Genomic DNA, 15876 nt, shown 5'->3' with positions numbered 1-15876 from the left:
CATGCTTCCACACACTTCACCTGCTGCGAAATATCTTCAAATGGATCCCAACCGAGACCAGGAAGACTGTCACTCATGCCCTCGTCAGCAGCCGACTGGACTATGGTAACGCACTCTACGCCGGCACCACCATCAAGCTCCAAAAGAGACACAGCGCATCCAGAACTCCTCGGCCAGACTAATCCTTGACATCCCTCGTCAATGCCACATCACCAAATACCTGCGGGACCTGCACTGGCTCCCCATCAACAAAAGAATAACCTTCAAGCTTCTCACCCACGCATTCAAGGCCCTCCACAACATCGGTCCCGAATACTTGAACCACCACGTTACCTTCTACACCCCTGCCAGACAACTTTGATCGGCCGACCAAGCCCTCGCTGTCATCCCCTGCATCAGGATAACCACAGTGGGAGGCAGATCCTTCTCTCACCTGGCTGCCAAGACTTGGAACACCCTCCCGCTGCACCTTAGACAAGCTACCGCCCTAACTAAGTTCAGAAAGGACCTCAAGACCTGGCTCTTCGACTGAACTGCAACCCTCAGCGCCTTGAGACCCTTACGGGTGAATAGCCGTGCTTTACAAGAACCCAATAGATAGATAGATTTTATTGAGGTGTAGGCATACAAATACTTGGTTAACAACAGAAATCACATACAAAAGATTTATTGAAGAAGACATTGAGGGTGTACACTATAAGACAGTGATATTAATAAAAACAGCGTGGTTGTGAACTGTATAGTGGATCTCCTTTTCTTGGAATATTTTATATTATTGTGCTAGCTAAGGTGATGTAGCTATTGTTGTTGTTAAGATGCAAAACAATGGAAGCAAGCAGATATTTATTAGCCATATAATCAAATTGCCAATTATGATATGTCCGACTCTAGGGCAGACATCCTTAAAACTTGGCCCTCCAGAGGTTTTGGAACTACATTTCCTATGATGCTCAGCCAGCCATCTGGTGGGCCAAGTTTGAGGATATCTGCTCTAGGTAATGTGTCCTAAGGGAAGGGGGGGGGAGGAGGGGGGAGGCATGCTTTCACTTTACAATTCCAAGAAGTCAGCCGTTACTGTTCTCAACTTCTGCACTTATTGTCTTCTCCAGCGAAACTCAGCCAGCAAAGTTATCCCATATCTCGTTGTATTGGCCAATCTTGTCTTAGGCCTTGAAAGGGTTTAGTTCCATAAGTTTAATGTATTTCATAATAGATATAATCTGAGTTAAGGGCAGGGATTTAATCTTTCGCCATTCTCTTGTGATGGGCAACTTTTTTTATCATGAGAAAGTAGATTTATGGAGCCTCAATGGAGCAATCAGTATCACGGACGCCTGTCCCTGCTACATTCGCACCACCACTCAAAGAAAGAGTGATATGGCAGAAAAGGAAAAAATTTAAAAGAACCACCAAGGCACCGCTAATGTAGTCATTAGCTCTGCCTGAGGAACCCTGAACCACGACCCATAATGGGTAAATTGGAATAGAGACGGGACGTCGTTACATTCTCATTCTGCGTCCCCTTCCAGCTACAATTCAGATAAAAGGAATTTCTCTAGATAACATCCATCCCGGATGATCACCCATGGAGAGAGAGACGCTGACAGTGAGTAGCAGTGGGCCTCTGCCCACTACCAAACCCAAAATAATACCCTCAATGCTAGGGAGTCTCTCGTTCTCAGAAGGAGATCCAAGCCAGAAAAAGTAAGACCGACTAGAATCCCTACACTGGGACGAACCGAGTAGACTAAACCGTAAGGATTGCCGTAAGATCCAAATAGATAAATGGGGGAAAAAACCTCTGGTTTTTCTGGTCCCCTTATGCATGCCCTCACCAACCTGACGGGCTTGCGACTGAAGTCAAAACCGCCCTGGGAGTTATAAGAAAGATGTACCACAAGATAGGAAGGTCTTGACAAGGAGACTGGAGAGCTATGCTGTAATCCAGTAGTCCAGGTAAATCTGCAAAGACAGATTCAAAATAGTTCCACTCCACTGCCTCAGCACATACCAAACCTCGGCTGGGATGAGACTTGGCAAAAGGAATGAAATCCAATATGGACCCCATGACAAGTCATCACCCTCCAACACAGTCTAGCGATGGCCTGAAGGAGATCTGAAGGGAACAACCTGAAGAAGCTAACCCCCAAGAAAAGTCTACCTGGCTAAGCAGGCTAAATTAGCATCCAGGAATCTCTGGCGCCTACATCAGAGAAACTCTGGTTTAGATCCATCTCTGAGGATCGAGGAAGACAGATGAAATCCCTAAAAGCCTTCTAACAGACGAGACAATGGTAATTTAAACTAGAATCGTCAAGACAAGGGAGGCTAAAATTAGATCTGGGTTCTGGCCACTGCCAGCATAATACTCCAGATCCTAAAAAAAATAAAAAAAAATTTAGAATCAGTAGTGAGACAAAACCAAGTACTGGAAGAGCCGGTCAGTTCCCAAAGGAGGAATGAAAAGGTATGATATCCTTCCTTGATAGTGAACCTGTACTGTTCCTCCTGTACACCAGGTACAGTGTACCTTATAGCATCCCTCTGGAACAAGGAGACCTAATAAGCTTTGCTTAAGTACTATAGGACCAAAATAGGACGGGAGTACCCTCCCTCTATTGGACCACAAAAACAACAGTGGTTTTAATAGTATCCCAAACCTCACACTGCGATAGGCACCAGGACAATGACTCCAAAGGTGAACAAAAAGCCACACCTGCCAGAAAAAGGCTTCCCTCTCTCTGTCGGAAAGACAGGATCAAGAGAAGGAAAACTGCCACGGAATGTGGATTTGAAGCCTAGCTCTGACCTCTATGACCCATGGATTCTATTCGTTCCTGAATCAAGTGCCTAAAAAAGAAGGCTATAGTGAGACCCTAACATGATCCAAGATATGACCTGAAACAGGTCCCTCCTGTCACCTAGGTTAGATGGGCTCTACTCTTTAATATTGTCCAAACGTCTCTTAGGAGCAAGCGCAGGCATGCCACTCTAAATCTAAAAGCAAAATCCTCCTCTGCCGGAGGAATAAAAGCAGCAGACTCCAAAAAAGGAGGTCCGTCCTCTGAAGCATCAGAGAGAACCGCATCCCCAGATGACTGATCAGATACAATCGTCAATTTACACGATACTCCCTGGGCAGGAGTGCATGGATTAATCCTTCATTTGCACATAGCAGTACTAGGCAAAACCGCTAAGGCCAAAGACATGGCCATACGGAACTGCGCAGTAACGTCTGATGGAAAAAAGTAGTGATGCACCGAAATGGAAATTCTGGACCGAAACCGAATCTGAAAATCCGGGATGCACTTGGCCGAAAACCAAAACTTATACCGAAAATGTATTTTTTCAAATATTTTTTTTTTAGTTGTTTTTTTTTTTGCATAATTAGAGCCAATAAAAAAAGCCCACACTTTTAATGGCAAAAATATATTTAAACAATAATATGCTACACAATAATTTTACCAAGAAAAAAAAAAAAAAAGGCAAAAAATAATGCCATTTTCGGCCAAAATGTTTCTGGGACCAAAATTTTGCTGCATACCTACTTAAAACAATATTAAATATCAATATACTGTATTATTCTTCATTTAGTTCTATGTAACAGAATCATATTTAACAGGGTTTTTTTTTACCAATTATCCAAATAAAGTATAGTCCTAGAAAACTCATTATATGTAGAACAGTAAGTCAAGTAATGAACTTAAACAGCAGCTCTAGGCTAGCATCAAATTTGAAACATGCTACACAATAATTTTACCGAAAATAACAGGCAAAAAAAACGAAAACCGAAATAGCCAAAAATGCAATTTTCGTCCGAAACGTTTCTGCGGCCGAAATTACGATGCATCCCTAGAAAAAAGTCCCCTCCAGGTGGAGGATTAGCGGTACCTGGGGAAGCTGCATGTGTAGGATCAGATTACTCTAGGGGACACACCTCACAGAACAAAGAGTCCTCAGAGGTGGAAGGGTCAGTGGTATCTAGCATCTTCACATTGGTTGATGAAAACACCCTGTTGCGGCATACAAAACATAATTGAGAGGGCTGGACTACCTGGGCCTCCTCACAATAAACACAGGTATCGAATTCTGTCATAGAGGGATCCCTATCTAAAAAATCAGAATCCTCCATAACTAGGTAACCCTATTTAATCAGAGAAAAAAAACAACCGGCACCTTATACCCCCAATGGCTGGGGCACTCACCACCTCCTATGACCCAGACAGAATAGAGAAAACTCGTTCCTCTCTGTAGTCACTCGGTCAGGAATAGGACATGGTGCACCATGCAGGACCGACCCTGCTAAAGGAAAAGCGCACCAAACTTAATAAAAAACTGCGCAGCTCTCAAGTAAAAAAGGCAACCTGTACATTCTGTATCAGCCTATGAGCCCAAAAAACATTTCACACACATAAAGCAGCAGAAATCATATAAACCAATATGATTAAACCCCACTGTTCAACAATCCCCCTCAGGAGATATTAACCCTTGATTCCATAAAGATAAAAGGAGTCCCACTGTGACCCTGTGTTCTAGCATTAACGTGTGTAAAAAAAAATGAAACGATCTTACCTGGAATCTATGCCGTGGAAAGAAACACGGTCCTTCAAGTGTGACAGACTGTAGCATCACTTCTGACATGGACTTGAGTGATGAAAAGCAGGCAGCAAAACTCGTCAACGCTGATTGGTTAGGAGCTGTTAACATGAGTCTGGATGGGTTAGCAGAAAGACTCTCCCTGCATCTCCAGACTCTAACTTTCATCAATGCTCTCACTGAGAGGCTGACAAGGCTACTTAAAACTCCAGTCCCATATCGAAGGGTAGATACCCTTCCTAAGAAACTTTTCCGAAATCTTCTGACACTTCTCTGCCAACCTCCTGTGACGAAAGGCAAAGAATGACTGTGGGGTGAGGAAAGTGGGGGAGGTATTTAAAGGGACATCAAACCCCAAAATGTTCTTTTGTTTTTCAGATTTTTAACAACATTCCAATTTACTTCTATTATTTAATTTGCTTCATTCTTCAGGTATTCCTTGTTTAAGAAATAGCAATGCACATGGGTGAGTCAATTACACATGATATCTAGGTGCAGCCACCAACCAGCAGCTACTGAGCCTATCTAGATATGTTTTCAAGAAAAGATATCAAGAGAATTAAGCAAATTAGATAATAGAAGTAAATTGGAAAGTCGTAAAATTGCATGCTCTTTCTAAAACATGAAAGAAAAAATGTGGGTTTCATGTCCCTTTAAGCCTTTGGCTGGGGTGTGTCTGCCTCCTCCTGGTGGCCAGGTTTTGTATTCCCACATATAATGAATGCAGCTGTGGACTCTCCCTGTATTAAGAAGGAAAAGCAATTAATTTCTTCAGACACCAAAACTTCACCTCCTCCATTGATAGAGGCAAAGAGAATGACTAGGGATTTTGGGTAGGGGAGTGACACTTAACAGGTTTGCTGTGGTACTCTTTGCCTCCTCCTGCTCGCCAGGAGTGATATTCCCACTAGTAATTGGACTGACGTTGTAGACTCTCCATATCTTAGGAAAGTACATGTTGCCTGTGTGCTTTTTTTGCACTAATTCTAGTTTATCATTACATTTTTTTAATTAAATGATCTTTTATTGAGTCACAGACTGTGCCAACACCCTCGCCCCTCTCAATAAACCGTCCAACCGCCAACCCACCAACAAGGCTAGTTGGTTCACCCCTGCCCTCCAGGACTCTAAACGCCACTGCAGGCGATTGGAAAGGACCTGGAGATCCAGCAAGACCCCCTCAAATAAAACAGCCTACAAAGAAGCCATCACTACCCACCACCACCTCATCAAAACCACCAAGAAGACAGCCATCCAAGATAGAATCAATGCCAACGTCCACAACAGCAAGGAGCTGTTCACAGTAATCAAGGAATTCTCCAATCCCAACCGCAACACCAACGACATCCCGCCCTCCCAGGACCTCTGCGATAACCTAGCAATGTATTTCCACCGCAAGATTGTCGACATCTATGACAGCTTTGTGACCCAGAACTCACCCACCACCGCCTACCCACCAACTCCCACCGATACCTCACCCAAATACACCACCGCCTACCCCCCACTGACCATCTGGAGCCCCCTCACCACAGAGGACACCATCAGGATCATGAGATCGATCCACTCCGGAGCACCCTCAGACCCATGCCCGCATCACATTTTCAACAAAGCGGTTGAAACCATCGCCCCCAAGCTATGCAGCACCATCAACTGCTCCATTGAAAACGGCACCTTCCCGGATGACTGGAAGCATGCAGAATTAAAACCCCTACTGAAAAAACCCATGGCTGACCCCAATGATCCGAAGAACTACCGCCCAATCTCTTTGCTCCCCTTTGCGGCCAAAGTCATCGAGAAGTCCATCAACGCGCAACTCGTTGACTACATTGAAGCCAACCACACCCTGGACCCCTCCCAATCCGGTTTCAGGAGCAACCACAGCACCGAGACCACCCTCCTCGCTGCCACAGACGACATCCTCGCCATACTCGACCGAGGTGAGACCGCCGCCCTCATTCTCCTAGATCTCTCAGCAGCATTCGACACTGTCTCCCACCTCACCCTCCACAACCGACTACACGATGCCGGCATACACAACAAAGCCCTGGAATGGATCACCTCCTTCCTCACCGGCAGAACCCAGAAAGTTAGACTCCCACCCTTCACCTCCAAGCCCACAGAAATCAGCTGCGGTGTACCCCAAGGCTCTTCTCTGAGCCCCACCCTATTCAACATCTACATGGCCCCTCTCTCCGCCATCGCCCGACGACACAACCTCAACATAGTCTCCTACACCGACGACACCCAGCTAATCATCTCACTCACCAGTGACCCCACCACCGCAAAGAGAAACGTCCACGAAGGGCTGACAGCAGTCGCCACCTAGATGAACGCAGACAAGACCGAAGTCCTCCTCCTCGGTCCCACCACATCCGCGTGGAATAACTCCTGGTGGCCCACAGCCCTCGGACACCCTCCAACCCCCACCGACCATGCACGAAATCTAGGTGTCATCCTGGACTCATCGCTCTCCATGGACCGGCAAATCAACGCCGTCTCTTCTGCATGCTTCCACACACTTCACCTGCTGCGAAATATCTTCAAATGGATCCCAACCGAGACCAGGAAGACTGTCACTCATGCCCTCGTCAGCAGCCGACTGGACTATGGTAACGCACTCTACGCCGGCACCACCATCAAGCTCCAAAAGAGACACAGCGCATCCAGAACTCCTCGGCCAGACTAATCCTTGACATCCCTCGTCAATGCCACATCACCAAATACCTGCGGGACCTGCACTGGCTCCCCATCAACAAAAGAATAACCTTCAAGCTTCTCACCCACGCATTCAAGGCCCTCCACAACATCGGTCCCGAATACTTGAACCACCACGTTACCTTCTACACCCCTGCCAGACAACTTTGATCGGCCGACCAAGCCCTCGCTGTCATCCCCTGCATCAGGATAACCACAGTGGGAGGCAGATCCTTCTCTCACCTGGCTGCCAAGACTTGGAACACCCTCCCGCTGCACCTTAGACAAGCTACCGCCCTAACTAAGTTCAGAAAGGACCTCAAGACCTGGCTCTTCGACTGAACTGCAACCCTCAGCGCCTTGAGACCCTTACGGGTGAATAGCCGTGCTTTACAAGAACCCAATAGATAGATAGATTTTATTGAGGTGTAGGCATACAAATACTTGGTTAACAACAGAAATCACATACAAAAGATTTATTGAAGAAGACATTGAGGGTGTACACTATAAGACAGTGATATTAATAAAAACAGCGTGGTTGTGAACTGTATAGTGGATCTCCTTTTCTTGGAATATTTTATATTATTGTGCTAGCTAAGGTGATGTAGCTATTGTTGTTGTTAAGATGCAAAACAATGGAAGCAAGCAGATATTTATTAGCCATATAATCAAATTGCCAATTATGATATGTCCGACTCTAGGGCAGACATCCTTAAAACTTGGCCCTCCAGAGGTTTTGGAACTACATTTCCTATGATGCTCAGCCAGCCATCTGGTGGGCCAAGTTTGAGGATATCTGCTCTAGGTAATGTGTCCTAAGGGAAGGGGGGGGGGAGGAGGGGGGAGGCATGCTTTCACTTTACAATTCCAAGAAGTCAGCCGTTACTGTTCTCAACTTCTGCACTTATTGTCTTCTCCAGCGAAACTCAGCCAGCAAAGTTCTCCCATATCTCGTTGTATTGGCCAATCTTGTCTTAGGCCTTGAAAGGGTTTAGTTCCATAAGTTTAATGTATTTCATAATAGATATAATCTGAGTTAAGGGCAGGGATTTAATCTTTTGCCATTCTCTTGTGATGGGCAACTTTTTTTATCATGAGAAAGTAGATTTATGGATTTAGATTAAGGGGCTAATTTCAGAAATCTCAAGTGTAAGAGGCTAATCTCTGGTCTAATAGGTACCTCTATCTGCATGTTTCTCATAGTTCTAGACTTCATGCCATAGAGGTTTTCTTTCGGGGCGGTCCCGTGTGATGTTGAGCCTACTTGGCTGCTTTCTCTCGAACACAGGGGGGGAGCAATCTCCAAACATCTTATGGAAAGTGGTTGGCACTAAGTGCCATCTGACTAGTATTTTATAGTAGAGTTCCCACATGGTGGCACAATATAAGGTGGTCTTGGTGAAAACAATTTCTCTATTTCATTCCTTAGTGTCCAGCGTGAAATGTAGGTCCCTTTCCCATGTATTATTTTTAGCACCCTGTAAGCCATTTCCATGTCGTCAATTCTCTCTGCTCTTAGGAAACCCCAATAAACTAATAGACTGTTCAATCTAAAATTTCAAAATAAAGATAGAAAGCAATTTGATATCTTTCACAAAGGCGGGGTGCATCCATTTACTGTCTTCATATAAGTCTTTAACATAGATTACCTGCAAACGCTGCCAGATGCCTATATGTGTGTCTGGAAGGCAATGAAGAGAACTAGTTATGGTGTGAATGGAAGAGAGATAAGGAGCTACTTCACTACTATGTCTGATATAGTCCCAAAACTTAAATGTGCCTAGAATAACTGGATGACCTATGTTCAATTTCCTCTGGTAATAAGAAGGTATCCATGGTACGTCTGTCAGTTGCAGTTCTATCAGTATTAATGCTTTTTCTACTTCTTGCCATCTAGGGGAAGTATTAGAAATTATCCAACCTGTAAGATGAGATAGTCTAGCCGCAGCATGGTACATGATGATGTTTGGAAGAGCTAAAATGCCTTTTCTAATTGGTCTTTTTAGGATTTGTCTTTAAATCCTCTGTTTTTGTCCCGTCCCCCCATAAGTATGAGGTGATCATGCTCTGAATTTTCTTATTACTTAAAAATGTTATCCCCTTTAATTTGTTCCCTTTGATCCACTTTACCTGCTGGAGTGTATTAAATTGTTTACAATTATTTCCATTATCCTTACATTGTCATTTTAAATAGTTGATTTATCCTGTGGTATCCCCACCTATCCTGAAAACACAGCCAGTAGAAAAAAATTACACTCCCAGTGGGCTAAAGAAGGGATAAGGTAATACAATTGTTTAAAAAAGTATTGGTGATTGGTTTATGGACAGATAAAGTGGCATGATATTATGTACACAATGTGATAAAGTAATGATATCTGATTATACCTACAAGCTCAACCCATTTTATTAGGTTGTGGCTTCAAAACACAAAATCAGTTTTTTTATATACACAAATAAACCTTAAAAAGCAAATCTCATACATTTTATACTCTGCATCTGGTAAAAAAAAGTAATTGGAAATGCATTAAGGAAAAAACAATTTTATAGTATACTGTCCCTTTAAGTATAGATCTAAATTGGTTAGTTTAGGAAGAAAAGTCCATCCGTTCCATCCAGGAAATTCCAGAGAATTCCCAGGATTCAAGAAGACGTTTGAAGTCTGGGATACTTTCTGTATAGAGACTCCTAGATGTTTTAGTACCTGAGAAGACCATTGGAGTTTATAAAGAAGAGTGATATCATCTGCAATGAGCGCAATTTTATGATGGGCATCTCCTAGTTGGAAGCAAGAGATGTTGGTGTTTAGCCTAATTTACTGAGCTATTGGCTCTATCGCAGTTGCAAATAAGAGGTGGGAAACGGGACACCCCTTCCTCGTTCCATTAGAGATCATAAATAGAGCCAACTTATATACAATGCCACTGACTCAGAGGAAAGTTGACTATTTTTAGGGTTTCCCACAGATAGTTCCATCTTACCCTGTCTAACGCCTTTTCCGTTAAAAAGGGGCACACCTATTCTTTCAGCCTCCGTTAGTATATGTAAGATCTGTCTGGTATTATCTGGACCTTCCCTACCCAGGATAAACCCTACTTGGTCCCCATGGATGATGGAGGGAATTAACTTAGCTAATCTATTTTCTATAATTTTGGAGCTGTTATATGTATGCATGTATGAGCAAAATCGGTCTGAAGCTACTACAGGCTTGGGGGTCTTTCCCAGGTTTAAGAATTGTAATTATCGTAGCCTCAAGAAATTCTTTACTTAGTGAACTGTTGGACATAACTTCATTAAAAACGAAGCAGGATGGGGGATATTAAATTTGTATTTAATTTGTAAAATTGACCATTAATTCCATCAGGACCAGGGGTCTTCCCTGGCTTTAGTTGTTTTATGGCAATCTAAAGTTCCTCAGGAGTGATTGAGGATTTCAATGATTGGGTTGGGTCCAATGACAATTAAGGCAAATTTAAAGAGCTTAGTTAAGATCGAATAGCAACTAAGGATCATTAAAATTTTCACGTTGCCAAGAACACCTGAAAGAAATTAAAGATATCCACAGAGACAAAACATAAATCTGATTAATGTACAGAGTATTATAAATCTAATTGTCAATATAAATTTCCAGATACTTATCAGCTGTTCATAAAAATGATAGGAATTGGCAAATAATCATATCCGGAACCAATAGTGCAAGAGAAAAAAAAAAGCAATCATTACAAAGTTTTAAAATTGACAAAAAACGCAAGCAAAACTGTTCAGTTCTAATTCAGTAATCAATGACAATTCTTGAACTTTATTTTAAAACAAAATATGTATTTGAAAATTTCTAAAACAACAATAATAACAGAGATGGCAATGCAAGCATAAGAATGTAGTCACTTTAAAGGTTACATTTATCTTGTGCTGTAAGAACCTGTGCAGTCAAACCTGATTGGTTACTTGCATTCTAGTGGAATGGTTAGACAGTTAAAAGGGATATGAAACCCAATTTTTGTTCTTTCATGATTCAAATAGGGCATGCAATTTTAAGCAACTTTAAAATGTACTCCTTTTATCAATTTTTCTGGGTTCTCTTGGTATCTTTATTTGAAAAGCAGGAATGTATAAGCTTAGGAGCCAGACCATTTTTTGCTTCAGCACCCTGGGTAGCGCTTGCTGATTGGTGGCTACATTTAGGTTTCATATCTCTTTAAAGGAGACATATAGACCAATATTCAAAAACTCTCCAGCTTAGAGTGAAATAATCTTGCAAACCTCACTGAATTCTCAAAGAAAATAAGCAGAACCTGGGATATCCTAGGTAGATATGTGCTGTCTCCCATAGAAACTAATGAATGACCACCTGGTTCTGATGTAAATTCTTAGTTTGAAGCAAATACATATTGAATTGAAATGTCTACAAACTGTTTTTAGTTAATTAGTATTTACTTAATATAAATTATTTACTGGTATTTAAATAAGAGTATTGTGATTTTTTAGCAAACTTAAACATATGGATGGCAAGATAAATCGGTGAGGCTTGCAGGTGTAAAATGCATAAGGAATATGAGCGTTATGAGAGCACTTCTCACACATTCGGGGTATGCCACTTTCCAGTATAAGGAATTCCCCAGTCCATTCCACGCTGAAAATACAAGACTTGTTTCACATTGGAAAAAAAATTCAAAATGCAATGCAATTTTTTAAAGCTACAAAGAAACATACAAAGTACAATCAAAGTTTGTACAAATCGCAAACCTTAATACAATGGTATATACAAATTCTTAATACATTAAAACACAAAGTTTATATTTCATAAGTTGCATGACTAAATCTAAAGTAAATTGAAATACAAAGAAATGTAGACAGTGCTCCATAAGAGAGATACAACGAAATTTATTTTTCTAGAATTCTGTAGGAGCCTTTATCGTACCAATGTTTTTGTTTTTTTTGATAATGTCACCTGATTGATGAGCTTTAGAGAATCGAGCACTTGGAGGGGCTCACAGTTGGTAGCTTTTTCTTTCTTTCTTATTTCCACACTCATTTCTCTTGGTTTCTGCTGTCCTTTGCAGGTTTATGGTTCATGGTTCCAGTGGAAAGACTACTGACATTTCTAGGGTTTGAATTAGGTTTACTTTACCAGTCTGTGATTGGAGTTATTACTCTGAAGCTCCCAAGAAACTTCAGGGTGCTTTAAATCATACTTTAGATCTTCTGATACACTTTTCTACTGTACCGTGGTTGCACAGCTAGTGTACTGCAATGTGGTAAGCAGGAGGGAGATCTTCTACCTGGGTTTTTTTTTTCATCATGTGCAAGTTTCTGAAAGGCACACCCAGAATAGGCTGGGTCTAGGCAGCAGGAACAAAAGCATACTGGGTATGATGTATAGCTGAGCCAATAGTAATCAGAAGTATTCCTGGGCAGTCTCCTTATTGTGCTCACTCACTGGATTGTAGTTGGGAAGTGTAGTGGTCCATGCCATAGGTGCTTTTTTATATTGGTTATTAAGTTCTCTCGGCCTGCCATCAAAAAATGTTGTGCTAAATTAATAAAGGTCTTTTTTCTTCTTCTTTTTTTTAGTTATATTAAGTTGTTAGTTAAAATTGTACTTAAAGTGACAGTCAAGTCCAAAAAAAACTTGCATGATTCAAATAGGGCATGTCATTTTAAACAACATTCCAATTTACTTTTATCACCAATTTTGCTTTGATCTCTTGGTATTCTTAATTGAAAGCTAAACCTAGGAGGTTCATATGCTAATTTCTTAGACCTTGAAGGCTGTCTCTAATCTAAATCCATTTTGACAGTTTTTCACCACTAGAGGGCGTTAGTACATGTGTTTCATATAGATAACATTGAGCTCATGCATGTGAATTTACCGAGGAGTGAGCACTGATTGGCTAAAATGCAAGTCCATCATAAGAACTGAAATAAGGGGGCAGTCTGCAGAGGCTTAGATACAAGGTAATTACAGAAGTAAAATGTGTATTATTATAACTGTGTTGGTTGGGTAATTAAAGGAATATCTATCTTTTAAATTTAAAACAACAAAAATTCTGGTTTTGACTGTCCCTTTAAGTTAAATAATACACTAATGTCAGCATAACAAGTAAAACTTGTGATCACTCAATACAAAGCTCACCCCCTTATTTTTTACATTTTCCTGCATTAAAAAATAAAATCCATTTTTGCAACAGCAGATACGTAGCACCCTGTAAGGATATATATATAATTTCCTTGAGATGTTGCTATAATTTTTTTCCCCTTTTGTAAACACATTTCTCCTAAAAGACTCTGGATCTCAGTGCTCAATAAACAAATAATGAAGTTACACAAAATATGACCTAGTGAGACTCATTAGATTCTGAGTATATACAGGATTCCGAGTGCTATTGTTACCATCATTTTGTTTGGTGCTGTATCTTGGACTTTAGAGTTTGTATTTTTTGTAGACCCTAGTGCCCGAAGGTCTAGTCGACAGGTATATTCCACTTCATCTCCTGGAATCTCCATCTCACTTGGTTTCTGAGAAATCATGTTGTCTCTAACCTGTGACAGAAACCAGAGACATGTCATTTCAGAAGGGAGGAAAGTCTTAATCTAGTACTGGAGGTTTGAAAAGATATACTGTAAACAAAGTAGTGAGCTTCCTAATAATGCTAATTGGCATATAGGCACTTCCAACTAATGCTCAGAAAGCATTCACAGGGAGTACTTAACCAATGAGCTATTTGGAAGATTGATGTTCCATCCGTGGGTTCTTCAACTTACAGCTGTCTAAGTTAAAAAACTAAAATTTTTACTTTACAATTTTTTCATGTAAAAAAACCCAACACCTTTAGATGTTACTTTTTGTGTATGGATTATATATATATATTTTTTTTTAGTACAGTATCCTTTTAAGGTTTCCTATTAAAAGAATATTATTTATTTGTTTTACTTCTGCATCAAATTATTCACTGCATTTCAAAAGATCTGCATGCAAAATAAATGTTTTAAAAACATTTAATACTGACATTTTGCTAGTAAAATATGCATTGTTTTCCAGGCCTAGGACACACCTCCCGAGAAGCTACTTGAATGTTGTTTATCTTACTTCCTTTACTGTGGCCAGTTAGGGATGGATATAATTAAGCTCCTGTACATGTCAACTAATCACTGTGCAGCATGTAAGAGTGTCAGAGTTCTGCATTCCAGTCTCTCTGGGGCAAGGGGAACGCCTTAATATTCAATGTTAAAATACCAAAAAAAAACATACTTTATTCTTACCTGATAAATGTATTTGTCTTTCATGTTGGTGAGAGTCCACAAGCCATAATAGTAGGGTTTAAACTCCCTCCACCAGAAGGCAGGCAAAAATAACCCAACACATCAAGAGCTTTAATCCCTCTCGCTTCCTGATTCCCCTCAGTCTGTCATATAGCCAAGCAAGGAGAAGAAACAGAAAAGCAGGAAGAACAAAGGAGGGTAATGAGATGCATGTCAAAACCGTCGGATAAACTAAATATTGAGCAGGTCTTGTGGACTCTCACCAACATGAAATAAATAAATTTATCAGCTAAGAAAAAATTATGTTCTCTTTATATAAGGTTGTGAGGGTCCACAAGCCATAACAGTTGGGATCCAATACCCAAGCCATGGAGTCCAGGATAACTTGAAAAAAAGGGTGGGAAAAAACAGAGAAGTCGTGTCATTGAACAGATACACTGATGCCTGGAGAGCCTTCCTGCCAAAAGCAGCGTCAGACGAGGCAAAAACATCAAAATGATAAAAGTTTGTGAAAGTATGGAGAGAAGACTAAGTAGTAGCTTTGCAAATCTGTTCAATAGATGCTTCATTTCAAAAAGCCCAAGATGTGGAAACAGATCTAGTAGAATGAGCTGTGATATGATCTGGTGAGGCCTTCCCGCCTCAAAATAAGCCTTTCTAATCAGCTGATTTAGCCAAGAAACTAAGGTGACTGGACACCTTTTGACCCTTACGCCTACCTGAAAATGAATGAACAAAGACAAAGCAAAAATACTTAGTATCCTGAAGATAAAACATCAGTGCCCTATGTCCATGTTTTGTAAAAGACGTTATTTAGCATTTTTAGGAGAAGGACACAACAAAGGAAACTCAATCTCTTAAAAATGAATAGACGAGGACCTTAGTAGCTTGAAGATAAAACTTTAGTGGCCCTAACTACATCCAAGTTGTGTAAAAGACTTTCTTTAGCATTCTTTGGAGAAGGACACAACAAAGGAACAATTCCCTGATTATATTCATAGAAGAAACAACCTTTGGAGAGAAAAAAATCACAGTGAGTTCTTAAAACTGCTTGCATTGATGGAACACAAGTTAAGGAGATTCATAAGATAAAGCTGAATATTCACCTTATGCATCGGTTCAAAGGGAAGAACCTGCAAAGACCTCAAAACCAGATTGAAACTCATTGAAGGAGACGCAGCTCTAATCACTGGTCGAATTCTGACCATAGCCTGAATAAATGTTTGAATATCCTGTATTGTAGCCAACTTTTTATGATACAGAACTGAAAGAGCTGAAGTTTGACCCTTCAAAAAACTGGCCAATAAACCCTTATTTAACCAAGAATCA

The 15876-nt window shown here is 41.0% G+C and overlaps 1 protein-coding gene across 2 annotated transcripts in view; it reads right to left on the bottom strand.

Moving 5' to 3' along the window:
* Positions 1-11047: 11047 nt before the first annotated feature.
* Positions 11048-15876, bottom strand: part of LOC128646111 (dipeptidase 2) — a 191899-nt gene continuing 187070 nt past the window's right edge. Inside the window, exons 11-12 of one of the 2 annotated variants that reach the window (XM_053699563.1) lie at positions 13678-13827; positions 11048-12797 (exon numbers count right to left, since the gene is read on the bottom strand). In XM_053699563.1, the coding sequence (XP_053555538.1) occupies positions 12783-12797; positions 13678-13827 (165 nt within the window). In that variant the 3' untranslated portion in view covers positions 11048-12782. Of the gene's footprint in view, positions 13828-15876 lie in introns of both variants that reach the window. The other variant, XM_053699562.1, reaches the window with a different exon arrangement.

The sequence above is a fragment of the Bombina bombina genome, chromosome 1 (genome assembly GCF_027579735.1).
Source record: "Bombina bombina isolate aBomBom1 chromosome 1, aBomBom1.pri, whole genome shotgun sequence".
In the NCBI taxonomy this organism is placed as follows: domain Eukaryota; kingdom Metazoa; phylum Chordata; class Amphibia; order Anura; family Bombinatoridae; genus Bombina; species Bombina bombina.
Note: the sequence above shows the minus strand (reverse complement) of the source record. Positions and strands in the feature narration are given on the sequence as shown.